Source organism: Schistocerca americana, chromosome X (genome assembly GCF_021461395.2).
Source record: "Schistocerca americana isolate TAMUIC-IGC-003095 chromosome X, iqSchAmer2.1, whole genome shotgun sequence".
NCBI lineage: Eukaryota > Metazoa > Arthropoda > Insecta > Orthoptera > Acrididae > Schistocerca > Schistocerca americana.
In genome coordinates this window covers 594856990-594875069 of record NC_060130.1, presented here as the reverse complement: position 1 = coordinate 594875069, position 18080 = coordinate 594856990, and the positions used below count along the sequence as shown (strand labels likewise).

Sequence of the window (18080 nt, the reverse complement as noted above, 5' to 3'; positions counted from 1 at the left end):
AGGTGTTTAGTATTTCAGCTTTACGCATGTCATCCTCTGTTTCAATGCCATCATCATCCCGGAGTGTCTGGATATGCTGTTTCGAGCCACTTACTGATTTAACGTAAGACCAGAACTTCCTAGGTTTTCTGTCAAGTCGGTACATAGAATTTTACTTTCGAATTCACTGAACGCTTCACGCATAGCCCTCCTTACGCTAACTCTGACATCGTTTAGCTTCTGTTTGTCTGAGAGGTTTTGGCTGCGTTTGAACTTAGTGTGAAGCTCTCTTTGCTTTCGCAGTAGTTTCCTAACTTTGTTGTTGTACCACGGTGGGTTTTTCCCGTCCCTCACAGTTTTACTCGGCACGTACCTGTCTAAAACGCATTTTACGATTGCCTTGAACTTTTTCCATAAACACTCAACATTGTCAGTGTCGGAACAGAAATTTTCATTTTGATCTGTTAGGTAGTCTGAAATCTGCCTTCTATCACTCTTGCTAAACAGATAAACCTTCCTCTTTTTTTTATATTCCTATTAACTTCCATATTCAGGGATGCTGCAACAGCCTTATGATCACTGATTCCCTGTTATGCACATACAGAGTCGAAAAGTTCGGGTCTGTTTGTTATCAGTAGGTCCAAGATGTTATCTCCACGAGTCGGTTCACTGTTTAATTGCTCGAGGTAATTTTCGAATAGTGCACTCAGTATAATGTCACTCGATGCTCTGTCCCTACCACCCGTCCTAAACATCTGAGTGTCCCAGTCTATATCTGGTAAATTGAAATCTCCACCTAAGACTATAACATGCTGAGAAAATTTGTGTGAAATGTATTCCAAATTTTCTCTCAGTTGTTCTGCCACTAATGTTGCTGAGTCGGGAGGTCGGTAAAAGGAGCCAATTACTAACCTAGCTCGGTTGTTGAGTGTAACCTCCACCCATAATAATTCACAGGAACTATCCACTTCTACTTCACTACAGGATAAACTACTACTAACAGCGACGAACACTCCACCACCGGTTGCATGCAATCTATCCTTTCTAAACACCGTCTGTACCTTTGTAAAAATTTCGGCAGAATTTATCTCTGGCTTCAACCAGCTTTCTGTACCTATAACGATTTCGGCTTCGGTGCTTTCTATCAGTGCTTAAAGTTCCGGTACTTTACCAACGCAGCTTCGACAGTTTACAATTACAATACCGATTGCTGCTTGGTCCCCGCATGTCCTGACTTTGCTTGCACCCGTTGAGGCTGTTGCCCTTTCTGTACTTGCCCAAGGCCATCTAACCTAAAAAACCGCACAGCCCACGCCACACAACCCCTGCTACCCGTGTAGCCGTTTGTTGCGTGTAGTGGACTCCTGACCTATCCAGCGGAACCCGAAACCCCACCACCCTATGGCGCAAGTCGAGGAATCTGCAGCCCACACGGTCGCAGAACCGTCTCAGCCTCTGATTCAGACCCTCCACTCGGCTGTGTACCAAAGGTCTGCAGTCAGTCCTGTCGACGATGCTGCAGATGGTGAGCTCTGCTTTCCCCCGCTAGTGAGACTGGCAGTCTTCACCAAATCAGATAGCAGCCGGAAGCCAGAGAGGATTTCCTCCGATCCATAGCGACACACATCATTGGTGCCGACATGAGCGACCACCTGCAGATGGGTGCACCCTGTACCCTTCATGGCATCCGGAAGGACCCTTTCCACATCTGGAATGGCTCCCCCCGGTACGCACACGGAGTGCACATTGGTTTTCTTCCCCTCTCTTGCTGCCATATCCCTAAGGGGCCACATTACACGCCTGACGTTGGACCTCCCAACTACCAGTAAGCCCACCCTCTGCGACCACCCGGATCTTGCAGACTGAGGGGCAACCTCTGGAACAGGACAAGCAGCCATGTCAGGCCGAAGATCAGTATCAGCCTGAGACAGAGCCTGAAACCGGTTCGTCAGACAAACTGGAGAGGCCTTCCGTTCAGCCCTCCGGAATGTCTTTCGCCCCCTGCCACACCTTGAGATGACCTCCCACTCTACCACTGGTGAGGGATCAGCCTCAATGCGGGCAGTATCCCGGGCAACCACAGTCGTAGTCCGATCGGGGGATGTGTGGGACGAGCTGGCCGTCCCCGACAAACCCCCATCCGGACCCCCACAGTGATGCCCATTGGCAACTGCCTCAATCTGTGTGACCGAAGCCAACACTGCCTGAAGCTGGGCGCGAAGGGATGCCAACTCAGCCTGCATCCGAACACAGCAGTTGCAGTCCCTATCCATTTTCAAAGTACAGGTACCTGTAATATTCCATGGAGATTAAGCAGAACACATTCCTTTCTTTCTAGCAGCAGTTTATTGTAAGTTACTGGAGCAATGAAGTGTTGTAAGTAACTGACAAAAGTTGCAGGGCATTCCCATTTTATAGAAGGCTCATCAGACTTATAGACATAATTATAGGCTCAAATCCCTGAAGTCTTCCTGTTGTACAATTATGGAATCTTGTCCACATTCACTTGATCTGTTGTGGATAATGAAAACCATGTATTCTGCAGTGTTGTCGTTAAATTCAACTGACTATGTTCATTCATGAGATCCAGAAGTTGGACAGCAAGTCCAGGTTGATGTCATGTTCCTCGCATTCCAAAAACCATTCTATACAGTTTTACTCTGCCACTTAGTTAACCAAATACAAGTCTGCTGATTACTGGACCAACTTTGTGACTGGATTCAGGGCCTCCAACCAGACAAAACTCAACAAGTAGTTATTAACAGGCCAAAACTGTCTGGTAAAGTAATTTCAGAAATACCCTAAGGAAGTGTTACATGACTGTACGCATAAATGATCTGGCTAGAAGCTCCTCAAGGCTGTTTGTGGAAGACGCTATTGTATATAGGAAGTTGCAATGCCACAATATTGGACTGAAATGTAAGAAGATCTGCAGAGGATCAACACTGAGCAAGGACTGGTTGTTGAGCCTTTACATAAATGAAAACATATTGTGTGTAAACAGGTGGAAACATTTATTATTATTCTATTATACAATTGGTGATAAATTTCTGGAAACAGTAACATCACAAAATATCTTGGACTAACCACATAAAACTAGTTGTAGGAAAAGCAGATACCAGACAGATTCATTGGAAGAATCCTAAGGAAACATAATTCGCCCAGAAGATGCAGCTTATGTAAACACTTACTTGAGCAGTTGTTATCAGTCAGGGACCCTTACCAGGTAGCACTGAAAGAGATTGGTATGTATCTACAGAAGAGGGTCACATTTTCAAAGTGGGTTTCATCATGGAGATCTTCACTGAACTCCTGTGTCAGATATTGTAAGAAAGGTGTTGTGCATCATGGAGAAATTAACTGTTAAAATTCTGATAGAGTAGATTTCAAGAGGAGTCAGACAACGTATTACTTTGTCCAAAGTACAACAGATGAAAAGAGCAGGAGGAGAAAATTCATATCTCTTCAAGAGACTTTTTAAAAAGCTCATAGTTTGAAGCAGCTTATTGAAACCAGATTAAACACAAAGTACAGAGGAATTTCATTACACAACATGGCAAAGAACTATTCCCAAAATCATCAATAAAAAAGCAGTACAATAGCTTTATTGATACCAAGTTGTTTGGATATGAAGCTTCTTAGAGTTGTACCTTGAAAAGGATGAAGATATCAAATGTACTTGACCAGAATTCTAGCATTCATCACTGAAGCATATGAACTGTGTCCCTTATATGACCATATATAGCACTCCAAAACAACTTGAAGCTGTACCCATGATTACAGCAGCTGCTGCAGGCATTTATACCAGAAGATGGAATGAAATGTACACCATATATCAAGCAGATTGTTCAACTTTTGGAGTGAAATGAACATTTGTCAATGAAGGTCGTATTTCCTGACAAATCAGCTCCGTGTGTGTGTGTGTGTGTGTGTGTGTGTGTGTGTGTGTGGGCGCGCGCGTGCGCGCACCCACATGCCTTTTGTCCTCAAGAATCCTCCATTCTACATGGCATGTTATGGATGTTACCATAAACTTTATTGTGCGGCATTGTCTCATGATAAATCATGTTATCTGACCTTACTTTTTTCAGAAGACAGTTGTTGGGATAGTATACCCTTATGTGCCCCTAAATTAGCTAATCATCAACACTCATATCTTGAACAACACTTTTCCAACATATTAGATCAGTATAGGTTGACCTATTTCCTGGCTTCCCTGAGACCCAGAGACTACTACTCTTTGGGTGTGTTTCATAACGCATTTACCAAATTCAAAGATGTCTGTGAACTGTAGACCACAATGAAGGTGTGGGATCAAGAGGGTCAAAGAAGAAAAAGGAGGAGGAGGAGGAGGAGGAGGAGGAGGAGGAGAAGAAGAAGAAGAAGGATGAAACACACACACACACACACACACACACACACACACACACACACACACACACACACACAGAGAGAGAGAGAGAGAGAGAGAGAGAGAGAGAGAGAGAGAGAGAGAGAAACATGTCGTGAGTAAGCATTGTCATTAGTATACAAAGAAAGACAGGTAACTGGGCAAAAGCTGCAAACCAGATCAGTGTTTCATATATAAGTCCTGAAACTAAGCACATTTAACCCAAAGCCATGAAATACACACTATTCTGTGACAATAGGAATACGGAAATGGTAAAATCAACAAATGTTAAACACCTGTTTGGGAACAATACAGAAAAGATACTTAATGCCACAATGACAGCCGTCAGATGTAGTGCTTAAGGACAAAAAATTTAGCTACTATTAAGAGCTATTCCTCTAATAACTGCTCGCTTTGTTTTGAATTAAAAAATTAACATTTAAAATAAACACAAAATTCATGCTGCTAACAAAAATAAAATCATGCTTCTGTGAACGTGAAAATTCACCATTTTTACCTTATGCCATGATTATTCCCAGGAGTAATATGAGAGCCATCTAGGGAAAAAGCAATAATTAGATAGCAAGAACTAAAATAGATAAAATACACCTGCAATAAACATTTTTTTCTAAAAATCATTGTAGGTCAACGATATCAACACGAGGTATGCTTTAACAGACATATTGAACACAAAGATAATAAATTTCCTGATACAAAATGTCTATCACAAACAAATATCAGCAGCCCAATCACAATTACTTCAACTACATTAAAGAACTTTAGTTAATTCCTCCATGCATTCTCGATCAGGAAATTCAAATTTTCATAGTGAGTGAAGTAGAGTAACATTTCAAATCTATTTAAAGAAAATGAAAAAATATAGAATGATGTCTTCAGCAATATTTTCACATATTCCTCACTTTAAGGTGCCCTTTGGTTTTTACCAGTAATCTTTCTTTTATTGGTAGCTATGCTGTCAGTAATTCACAAAATAACACATCACCTTTCTACAGTGTTAAGTTCCTCTCTCTCTCTCTCTCTCTCTCTCTAATTTTTGCATTTCACATTATCACAGGCCAGTGCTTGATTTTGTGTTAAAAATAAGACTACTTCATGCAATGATTAACTAAATGCACTGCATGCAGCAATCAGGGCACCAAATGTATTTGAAAAGAATATTATCATCAGCTTCCCTCTTACCTTCAATGCATTTAAGCCATCATTCCTTGCATAACTTTTCCTTTGCTTTACACACATATTTAATTGTACTAGAGAAGAGAAGGAGGGGAAGTATAATTTCATTTTATTAGTGAAGCTTGATTACTGAATACCTCAAGCATCACAATACGAGTCATAGTTGTCAAGACTCATAAGTAATGACAGTGTGTCTTAGTTTTGGCCTACTGGATTCAGATTCATTAGTTATTCTGAGCAACTTCATAATTAGGTTATACTGCTGAAGATATACTACAGACGACTGCAGCCCTTTTGTAAAACACAACATTCTCTGCACACCTTCACTTTCTTAGAGAGAGAGAGAGACAGAGAGAGAGAGAGAGAGAGAGAGAGAGAGAGAGAGAGAGAGAGAGATTTTTTCCATTGCTTGTGACATGCGTTCATGTATGAGAAGAAATTTTCATCACCAGTATGTGTCAGCAAGGGAGTACAGTTCTTGATCACCAAACCTCGCACCAATGCCCCGGGTAATATCCTATGGATCCCCACAGTTTTTCATTGAGTGTCATTATATGTTCTCTTCATGGTGATCCATTCACTAGATGGAGACATTATGCTCAGTAATTTGGCTTCACATATAATGTCAGAAGAATGCGATGGCAAACCACTTTCGCTAGGACCTCGCCACAATGACAATGTGGTATTTCCCACAATGATCTCCTCAATGCTCATTTCATAAGTACAGACTGAAATTTCACTTTGATGCTTAATTTGTACAATTTAAAAATAATTACCTGCTTAGTTTCAGGATGCTTTTGTTCAATAAGAGCTTGGCCGGAGGCCATGGTACGATCAATCATTGGCTGGTGCCCAGCTATCTCCTCTTCCAGTTTTCTGTGTTTCTTGTGCAGGGACTGAGCTTGGTGCAAATTCTGTCCTAAAGCTTCAGAAGCTGCCAGTGGCAGATGCTCCCTAATCCATTGCATCTCTGCATCCAACTCAAAACCAAATTTATGGAAACGTAGAGATTCCTCTAGGGCTTCTCGGCGGAGTCTAGCAGGCTCACGGAGTGCAGAAAACCTATGCAGCCAAAATTATTTCTTAGACTGGTAATGAGAGGCTTAAATTTAAGAGTCTTCACATAATGTGAGTTGTATATAAGTGTCAAATGACAAAATGAAATGAAAAAATAAATCAGAAATAAAGCTGTGCATAGAGTAATGACAACCACCACCATCTTTCATCAAGCTGGAGTAGAATGTTTATTATAGACCTATTTATTCAGTTCTTCAAGTCATCAAAATGAGTACTGACAGACAAGATGGTCAAATTCACCAAAAGTACTAAAAAGATTAAACACAGAGCAACACGTTAATTTCTCTTCCTTCTTTTAACAAGTTTCTCTAAAGATTTGAGTTACATCATTTTGCCAATCTTCCCACCCCCTCCCCTCAAACATATAATTTCCTTGTTTTGTTTTTCTGTAGAAGAAAAACTTTTGTTCTAGAAGTCAGAATTAAAGTGTTTTGTCTTAATTTTTAATCTGCTAAAATTCATCATCATATCTCCTGGGTGTGCCCATTTCATTCCTTTTTGTCTTAGAGCTTTTGTAATGTTTTTCTTGTTTTCAGTACAGAAATTATTCAGTTCCTCGTACAAGCACAATTGTCAAATCTGCTACCCTTATAAAAATACTGAAATTGATGGTATTATATTATCCTATGTACTCCACTCACGTAAGTCTGTAATACTACCAACAACACAAGTGTCATCAGTGTTGAATGACACTTCAACATCACAATATTTTACTAAGTATATCCTGCTGTTTCCCCCAACTCCTGTAAATGGTCACCTACCTCAACCATCCCCAGCCAAGGAGAACAGCACTGCAGGAAAGGGGGGGTGGAGGGGGGGGGGGGAGGACACACTTTAAAAGAATATCAACGATGAAACAAATATGACATTTTTCACACTGCTTATTCTCCCAAACTCTCTTCATGAAATCACTATGCCGTGTCTTTTCTACTCTTCTGACCATTTACTGCAACTTTTCTGGTTAAGTTTTTGAGTGAATCTGTACTTTGTTACTTCTGTTCCAAAGGCTAAACCATTTCTTACAATGCCATTAGAAGAAAATCTTGAAAAATCTTCTTTTATATCTTCTAGCCGGTTAATGTTTGATTATTTGTAACTGATGATCTTAAATAATTATTTGGATAGTCTTCTGTTGCAAACTCTGTAAATATCCTATCAACTTCCAACTGTTATCATCATCATCATCATCATCATCATCATCCTTCTGCCTCGGTTCTTCATTTTCTGGAACTTGGTGACTCCCAGCATGCATCATTTCTAATGGAGATTTTAACAAAATTGTCTTGAAATTATCTAATTCTTCATTTCACCACACTGCTTTTTCATTGATGTTATTTCCCTTAGTTTGAAAGTCTTTTGGAGTTACATTAGTCTTTCTAAGCTGACACCACAGTATAATCCTGATGGCAGTATAAACTCTCCAAGGTATTTGAAGGAGGATACCTGTAAAATCATTTTATACTCTAGTTCCAATGAAACTATCCAGTTCTACTGATGTAGATTGTCCATCTAACACACCTTCTTCATCAATATTTAAAAGACAAACCTTTGACATTATCTTCTATACATTTTCTCTAGTGTAATTACTTCATTCTTAAGTCTTAGTAATGAACAGAGCACTAAGTGTTTAATATAGTCTGTATTGGAAAAACTATTTTCCTACTCAGTTCCCTTTACTGTTGTAGTTGTTAGAGATGAGATAATACAGGTATCCAAATTTACATAAATGCAGACATACTACTTCACCAGCCTGAAAAAATTAAAGCATTTAACAGTAATTTTTAATCCAAGACTGATTATATCTTTGATGCCCTCTTCTGATTTTCTGATAACTTCGTTTAGTTTTAAGTTAAACAGAAGACATGAAAGTCTACTTTCCTGTAGAACACCTGCATGAGTCTCAAAAGCAATAGAGATTTCATAAAGAATTTTTTTTTTTTGTTAAATTTGCAACAGTTAGCAAATTATTTCCCAGATCTTCTAATGAATCAGACACAGTCTCTTTATCCCAAGTCACTCTCAAAAACCTAAAACGTGAAAGTCATATTTTGCAGCAGCAGGTCTTTAATACTGCCTCCTGATTCAGTATCTGTTCTTCATATGATTGACTCTCCCACAAGTCTGTCTGGTACTCATCAATCAGGTTATTTATCTGTTGCTCTAGTGATGATGGAAAGTCCTATGTAGAATACATATCATGGAATGAGTAACAGTAACAATTCACCTACACACACACACACACACACACACACACACACACACACACAAGCCTGAAAAAGTTGTTAAGCTTCCAAGCAATGTCTTTCAGTATTTACCAATAGAGAAAAATAAGAGAAATTGTACGAATGTGTGTGTGGGAGGGGGAGCGGTTCTGTATTTTTGAGCTCTGAAGAAATATGTCGTGTGAAAGCTTAACATTTTTCAGCTGGGTTTATGTGACTATCAACTTTTAAACACCCCAACTACATGGTGATTTGTAACTTCTTCTCCTTTCATTATTTATTGCTTTTATCAGCTTAGAAGAACAACAGGTACACCTATATTGAATGGATGTAGAGCGCCAACAAGAGTATCTGTGTGTTAGATTTATCCATAAAATGGAGACCTTGACATAAAATATATAAAACAACCCCATTCTGCACTCAAAAATATACTTGTGTTTGGTTTAACCAAACGGAGCAAGTGTTGGAGCTGACTCTGAAGATTGCTGGGCGCTATTCAGCCGAAATATTAGCAGAAAAAACTGAATTTACGCAGCTGCATGCCCGAAGTTTTATGGAACTGTCTTTACACTGTGAAAACATGAAGATGCACGCGATTATATAGTGTTCTAAAATGTATGTCGGTAAAATACTGCTCACTACTGAAGCAAGTCCTTCCTCCCATCCCCACCTCCTTTTCCCACAAAGTTCAACTTATGATAATACTATACAATGTGTTTCTCCACTTTACAGTTCATCTTTATTACAACCCAACTCAGAAAGCCTTAACTTGTTACCCCTGAAAGGCTCACCTTCTTGTGTTTAACGCATAAAAGTTTGTTCCTGTCAACTGACCCTGCTAAGACAGGTAACTGAATGTTCAAATTCTTGCCTATGTTTATGGGTACCCACAAGTGGACCATCTATGAAAGCATTTGTGATGGTCTGATTTCTTTCTATGCCTTTCTGGCACTCAGTAAACATCATTCACCAAAATTTGCATGTAGCCTAATAAATCTGAAAAGTGCAGGTATGACTGAGAATACAAAGACATAACCAGCCTCATTATTTCTTACAATAAATTAGCTTCACATAAAATTAAAAAACAAATCATACACATTTATAATACAGCTACACAGGAGCTACATCACACACAATACCATGAATGGCATATAAAGCCTACATCACAACAGAAAATGTCACAAACAACATACTTTTCTTGGCAATTCCTGCTGGCCTTCAAAATATTATCAGCATCAAAGTGTCCTTCATGAGCCATTTCTTCTCCCATCATTACCAGATCATTAATTCTTTGATTCCACTGCTTCATGTCAGCCTCCAAAGCCTATTACAAAGAAAATGCCTTTAGAGACACAAATATCATATACTTTATCACACAACTCAGCAAACAACTCAAAAACTTTAACATACCTGATGCTTGTTAAGCATCTCTTTACAATGCCGCAGATCTGATCCTAGCTCTTTGCTCTGCAAACTAGCATCAATCTCGTCAAGCTTCAGTCTTGCATCATCAACAGTGCGATTATATGTGTGTTGGGCTGCAGCCTGACGCAACCGCCGACCTTTATCCAAAGAAAGATCTACAAGACGCTCCCAAGTTGTATTAAGGTCTTCAAGCATTGCCTGTACTTCCGGAGCTCTGTAATTTCTTTCTGAGATCAGGCCCATACCTCTCTGGAAAAAAAATAGAAAATAAATTTACAAGGAATCTCCAACAATAGTGTGTAACTTTTAAAACTTCACGAACGAGATTCAGTCCTGCACCAGGTGGCAAAGAGTGGCCAAGTAACAACTTTATCCAGAATATTCCTCACAACCAAAAACAAATTCTATCATAACAGAACTTTGACAGTGATAAAGTAGATTTATAGTATGACTTGAATGAGGGGTGTGGCTGGAAATGAGCACAGAAATTTGTCCTGTAGTGCCTCAGAGGGGAACAGAGATGTAGTTATTAGTTAACTCAAGCCAAATCAAAAATAAACAATGAGCATATATTTTTACTGTCCTGTTTAAACTAAATTCCAGAAAAGGAATACAAAAGAATAAATATTAAAGACTCCCTGGATATACTGCATCTCAATTAATTCTGAAGTGTACCAACTATTGCTAAGTTGAGTGATTGCTTTATGGACGTTTGATTATTTATTGCAACTACCTGCTAAGCAAGTGTTGGCAAAGATAATATAGGATTGCATGAAGAATGTGGAGTGTGAGGGGGGGGGGGGGGGGGGGCGAGCACTTGTGGGTGCTAAGTGCCTCAAGGCTATGTCAGTTTCATCAGAAATATATAACAAACCATTCAAATGCCATGAGAATGTTTATTACATGAATGACATGTGGTAAACCTGTTTATAATCACAAACTCAATACAAAGTACATGTTTGTCAGTGTGTACTACAGAAATACTCAATATGAGACATATTGCATATTGTTGCAGTAGATACGGATCATGACAGTGTCAAGGATGAACCGGACAATGTGCATGATGAGTACTGAAATTTTTTATACTGACTCAAAAATGAAATCCAGTTAATATATTTTCAAGGAAATTGAATATGAATCTGACACCAGAATATAAATTATCACTAAGCAAGCAAATATTCTAATTTTTGGATAAATTATGAAGCTTAACTTAAAAATGAAAAATTAAACTATCATTCGTATGTTTCAGATAATTATAATTATTATTTACAGACAGAAAAACCTACAATGTTTAGCAAAAAGGTTTTCTCTGACATGTTAGGATAACTTAAGTGTAATTTTTCAATTTAATTTTACTGTATTTGATTTTTGTTGTGTGATTGTGTGCCATAAGCATCAAGTCTTCTACATAATTATTTCCTCTTCCTGGTGTTATTTATCTAGTCTGTTGCAACATGATGATGATTATATGTTACCTAGTTTCCCTAACTTACCTGTTCAAAATATTATTGACAGTATTATTCCATAAACAGTTTCTTCCAGATAAGTGGTAGAGGTATTGGTGCCCTGGACATCACATACACTAGTTCACTGAAGTTGCAACACTATTAATGACAAAACTCAAAATGAGATGTCTATCTTGGGATTATTGAACAACAGAAGTATGTACCAAATAATGTTGGTCAGATTCTAAATTTCAATAACCAGGTTGCAAAATGTCAATGGAATCTGTATTTGAAACAAACAACACTGCTTCCCTAACAAAGTGCTGTTAGAATTCAAACAAGTTGGCATAGTGTTATAAAACTTGGGTGAAGTATAATGTTTTCCCCTTTCTTTTACTTGTTTGTGGTATACATCAACACTAAAGTGAAAGTGTTCCCAGCAAGTACATCACATGACTCCATCCGAACAGGCCTCAGAAGGCCCACAGGTTCCAACTGACCGTTGTGTCATTCTCAGCCGATAGGCATTACAGTATGTGGATATGGAGGGACACGGGGTCAGCACAGCACTCTGATGGCCACTGTCAGCTTTCATGACCGGAGCCCCCACTTCTTAGTCAAGTAGCTTCTCAATTGGTCTCACAGGGGCTGAGTGCACCCCGCTTGCTAACAGCACTTGGCAGACCTGAACAGTCACACATCGAAGTGCTAGCCAAGCCTTACAATGTTTAACTTCAGTGATCTGACAGAACTGGTGATGCCACTGCGACAAGGCCATTGGCTACATCACACAAACTATTCTTTAAAACTGTATCATACTTATCTTTGCAGTACAACTGCTTTCAATTCATTTTACTGATCACTTAATTTCATCAGTGCCCCCAATTTCTTCTTGAAATGCCCAATGTGTACTTGGTAAGATTGCTTTACCATATTAATTTCAGATGCACTCAAGTGTCACAATCATTTAACTTGTTCCACAAAATAAAAATTATATTTAGTCAATTGACAATGGTATCAACCACAACACTACAATACATGTATGCAAGGAAGATTGACTATGTGAACCAGGCAACTGCAACTCACAACTAACTGTACTTTACTACACCACAGCAGACATAACTTGACAGAAACCTGCTTGTAAGAGCCACTATTCTAAAAAATGTTTTCTCAACACTACTCTTTTTGCAGCACAGTAGCACTTCCACATTACTCATAACCTTCCTCAGCATAATTTTTTTTAATGAAACAGCAAAATAGCATAATACATATGAGTGTCAGTAGTTACCCATGACAAATTGAATGTCAGAACAAGGAACGCTGGGATAAAAAATTAAAATCTTACAAATCATATACATAAAAAAAAATCATTTAAAAGATAAAAAAATTTATTTTATTTATACTGTCATAAATACTTGCCCTTATGGCTAAATATTGCTAAAAAATATTAAACATGTCAAAAGGTTGCCTACCTTGTTGACTGCACGTAATTGGCCTTCATTTGCCCTTAATTCTCTTTCAAATGCTTCATGTTTCTGCAGTTTTCTTTCAAGATTTGAAAGATCACGATATGATTCATCTGAAGCTGTTCGCATCTTGTCACTGAGCCATCCTTGTAGGTCATGAACATCAGCAGAAAAATCTTGAAAATCACGAGATGCTACGAGGGCTGCTCTTCGTACTTGAGCTGCCTCTTTTACAGCCTGTCGTCGAGCAATTACTTGGTTCCGACGCTCATCTATACTGAGAGAGGACATGCACCATGCTTTATAAGAAACACAAACTCATAATTATATGAGATCATAATATCACTAATTCTAAAACTCAAAATTCTATTGACTTCAGTGTGCTTAACAACTAAAATGAATTATCATGATCCTTACTGCTTGCTGTCATAGTGGCCAGCATGAATTAGCTTATCTGCCATTTCACTAAATGCTTTGAGACGTTCATCTTGTGCAAACAAAGTATTTTCAAAGTCATCATGTCTTTTGATTAGGGCTTCAACATCATCCAGTGAACCCTGCATGAAAAGTGATATCAATAATAAAATGATATTTAATGCAATAAAATGTTACTTAAAAATATAATACTCACTTCAAAAAATCTAACCAGCGCATTACAGAAAGGGAATGTTTTCTTTGCAGAAAGACAAAATTTTGAAACACACTATTCCTTAAAATTTATATCAGTTAAAATGACTGCTCCCTCTCTAGCAGGTGCATCTAAAACTGTATACTTACGTATGAATAACAGGCATCCATATGCTAACTAGTTTATCAATGGTACAGATGGCTGACAGATAATCTAACATTAAATTAGATGACAGGTCATTAGAGCTGAAACTTTTTGAGATTTATCCATAAAGGAATAACCCATAATTATTGCAAGAAAATTAGCCCAAAAGTTCCCTGAAGTGGCTTACACAATCAATGCTGATAGGCAAAACATGGACAATGGACCAGTCAAGAAAGAGGCATGTATTTACAGTGTAAAGCAGAAATGTATCAAAATTATTATGGACAAAAATTCTTATCTACATCTATATACAAAACTCACTCCAAGTTCAGTGTTTGCCAGGAATACTTCATGACTGGAAGTAGTAGCATCAATTTGGTCTGCTTCCCGATTCAGTAACTGCAGATCAAGACACTGCCTGAGCCAGTCTCCCTTTTCATCCCATCCACGAATAACTGCTTCATGTTCCTGTTCCAGACGAGCCAACAGCTCTTCCACATCTGGCTGATTAGGGTTCCGTTGCAACAGCTGCTGACCCAGCAAAGCCAATTCGTGAAACCTGTGCCAAGGATAAATCATGTCACAAATTTGCTCCTAATATCATTGCTATCCCTATCTCTGTCATCAATACTACATAGTAATTACTATTTTCTTTAAAACAATATTATGCCTTATTACTTAGACTTTAATATATTATACAACTCAATTACAACCTCTACAAATTTCTGAAGTGCAGTGAATCAGAAAATATTAATGTCTACAAAGAAAAAGAGGTAAATAGATAGATAACTTCCCAAAAATTAATGGTTCAGGTGAGAGCTAACATATTATGCAAAGATAAGCTTTTAATTAAAGAGAATACACATTCAGAAACAATATAGTGTAGTGGAATAGGACACACATACAGACTTAAAATGATTTAGTGAAATTTACTGATTTTTTCAAAATATATATTGGACTAAAAACATCAGCTACAAAATTTTAAAAAAAATGCAACCTTCAATCACTCACTCAGGTACAGTTAAAAACAGTGGCTTCCAAATGTATAAACTTACTCATCTTCATGTGCTCTAATGTCATCTCCCAGTTCCTGATGGTTCTTTATTAAGTTTTGAGCAGTTGCAACATCACGTGCACTCTCAAATGCATTTAGAGCTTGTTTGACTGAAGCAACCCACCCCAGCTGTAAAATCAATACTAAATATTATATCCACAAACTCATAAAAAAAGTAACTAAAAGTTGCTTTAATTGTAAGTATACATACCAAATTTTTTGAACTGTTCATAAAGATTTGTAAACCTACAGCATCCTCAAGCCTGGAGCGGCGTTCTGCTGCTTTTGCCTAAGGAAATAAAGCAATATTACTGCACATAACATCAAAATTTAATGCAAATCATAATTTCCATACATACAGGAATGACACAAATTTGTTTATGTACCTTCACTTTCTGCCATAAATCCTGAATCTCTCTTTGACGTTCATTCACATTTGACCTTTCATTAGGATATGATGCCTGAACCCTGAAATTCAAATGTCACAATCATTACATTGTAACACAATTGGGAACCAGAAAGTAACAGCTGAACAAACACATGAAATGGGAGATGCCAGGTTCTTCTGGTCACCAAGTTGGATGGTAATATTTTTGTGTGGGACCAAAACTGAAGCATTTAGATTGGACAACATCTGCCAGATGTTGAATCTATCTGAGAATAGGTTGAAATGAAGTTACATGTTCGATTTAGTTCTGATTTCTATGAAAGGTTGCAAAAGATTCTCTAGCGTGGTGGTGCAGTCAGTCAGAAAAGCAAGGCCACAGTGCTATAAGAGACTGGCAGGGTTTTCTATGCCTGCATTGGTCTAAATGGGTAGCAGTATTCAAAGATGGGAATAGGAAGTTGCCCCAGTAGTTGGAGGGCAATGGTTATAAGCTCCAAATTGAGGTATGGAAAACTGGAAATTAATAACATGAGTATCTTGCAGAAAGAGCACAGATAGTTCAGTGGTGGCAGGGGGGGGGGGGGGGGGGGGGGCTGTGCCATGATAGTCAGCGAAAAACAGATGTCAGACAGATTTACTGGAGAAGTGCTAAGAGAGTGTACTCACCCATAAATTTACAAAACTCTCATTCAACCAACATATGAGTATCTGTAAGGGTTGCAGACCAACTAGCAAGTAAGAGAAGGTTCACAGAAGAGCTTTTTGCATCACCACGGAAATGCTCAACAATTTCCAATTGGAGATGCTTCAGAAAGATGCTGTACATTGCACCAAGCCTTAGTGTCAAAATTCCAAGATCCTGTGAACTGATGTGTGTCAAGGAACATTACTTTCATCAACTTATATCCCCACATAATGACCACAAAAGTAAAATGACTGATATTTAGGCATATAAAGAGTAGCATCAATAACCTTTCTTCCAATGTGCCACCTATGAATGGAAATGGAAGGAGTGAAATGAATTGGATACATCTGTGCCACAGAAGTTCAGCTAGGTAGATCAGATAATTAATGAAGAGGTACTGGAGTGAACTGCAGAGAAAATAAATTTATGACAACTTGACAAAAAGAAGGGATTTGTTGACAGAACACATCCTGAGGTATATAGGACTGTCAGTTTGGCACTGGAGGAAAGTGATTGGGAAGGGGGCTGAGGGTTATATTAATATAGTTTAACTGACTTTATGGGGCTCTTAACAATGAGGAAAACAGATAGCTATATGACTCTGCTATTAATAAACCTTAACTTTAAAAACTTATAAAACAATCTTGTGACAGATATAACAAACTATCTTCTCAAGAGTAAACACAAGGGCAGCAGAGTTTCATTACACATTAATCACAAGCAGTTATCAGAAGGTTAACAGTTACCCTTCCTTCATACAAACATTATTCTTTATAGATGGAATACAATTAGTTAATAGCCTTCTTCCTTCAACATACATTTTGATGCGCATTTACTTCTCATTTTATAGCTAAATTCAACTATGTTAACAAGTAATAATCACTTGAAGGTAAGAGAAAGAGATAAGGTAGTATGGTCAACAGGCTTTAAAAGAAGTGGATCTAGTACTTACGATGCCGCTAGCAGATTTACACGTTTCACTTTCTCCTCAACAGGGGCAAGTTCTCGTTCAAGCTGTTGGTGTCGCCTCTGTAATGCCTGCACAGTTTTTAGATCAGGCCCCAGCTCTGCCGTATCCAACTGCATCATTTTCTCCAACATCCAGTCACGAGCTTCTTCACATGTTCGATTGAAAAGTTCCACGCTGAAATAATACTTTCAAGATCACAATCACATCATCTATAAGCAGACTCATCCATTTAAATAACTATTATTTTTTACAGTGATTACAAAAAGGAAAATCTTGCACAAACTACCTGGAGGCACCTTCCAAACTGCGCTCTTTTTGGGCCTTCAGCCGATTTAGATTATCCCACAGTTGATGAATGTGCCTCTGACGTGCTCTAACTTTGTCCAGTTGACTGTGACCTTGACGTACAAATTCATCTACTGCAGCATCAAGAGCCTCCACTCGCTTGCTACTGGCAGAGAGATCAGTTAGGAATTTCTGAAACATGACATACAAAGTAGATATTATAGTATTTCCACAAACACTTATCCAAGCAGTGATTTCAGGGATATGAAACCACAATAATTCACAGATTTTTCTTTGATAATGTAGGAGTTCTTTCGTTCTCTCCCTTTTTCTGATCATCTCCCACAAAAAATATTTGTAAGTTCAAAAACTTTATTGTGCATTGTTCACCAGCTGACTGTTTCACTTATCCTCTATCCCAGGAAGCATGTACGGAATTTTTTCATTTGCCTCCGTAACTATCACAACTGTAGAAAACTACTGCCAAGAAACAATAAAATCACTTTACTGTGGACATTCTTTAACATTTAAATGAAAACAGGGATTTCCTTAGCAATGTTGCATTTTCTCACTAATCCACCTTTAACATGCCATACATGTTACAATAATGTAACATAATTCATGCTTTTGCGACACATGCAATCACTGAACTGTAAGGGATGTGGTATGTGATATGCCGAAAGACAATGCTTGGTGTCATCAGATGAATGACTGGTTTATTAGACTAT

The 18080-nt window shown here is 38.3% G+C and overlaps 1 protein-coding gene across 1 annotated transcript in view; it reads right to left on the bottom strand.

The window, feature by feature from the left end:
• LOC124556669 (spectrin beta chain, non-erythrocytic 1) overlaps positions 1 to 18080 on the bottom strand; it is a 309565-nt gene that overhangs the window by 145877 nt on the left and 145608 nt on the right. Inside the window, exons 20-30 of the mRNA XM_047130637.1 lie at positions 17354 to 17544; positions 17050 to 17241; positions 15411 to 15492; positions 15236 to 15313; positions 15026 to 15153; positions 14292 to 14529; positions 13616 to 13755; positions 13205 to 13475; positions 10273 to 10536; positions 10056 to 10186; positions 6340 to 6625 (exon numbers count right to left, since the gene is read on the bottom strand). Coding sequence (XP_046986593.1) covers positions 6340 to 6625; positions 10056 to 10186; positions 10273 to 10536; positions 13205 to 13475; positions 13616 to 13755; positions 14292 to 14529; positions 15026 to 15153; positions 15236 to 15313; positions 15411 to 15492; positions 17050 to 17241; positions 17354 to 17544 — 2001 coding nt within the window. The remainder of the gene's footprint in view (positions 1 to 6339; positions 6626 to 10055; positions 10187 to 10272; positions 10537 to 13204; positions 13476 to 13615; positions 13756 to 14291; positions 14530 to 15025; positions 15154 to 15235; positions 15314 to 15410; positions 15493 to 17049; positions 17242 to 17353; positions 17545 to 18080) is intronic.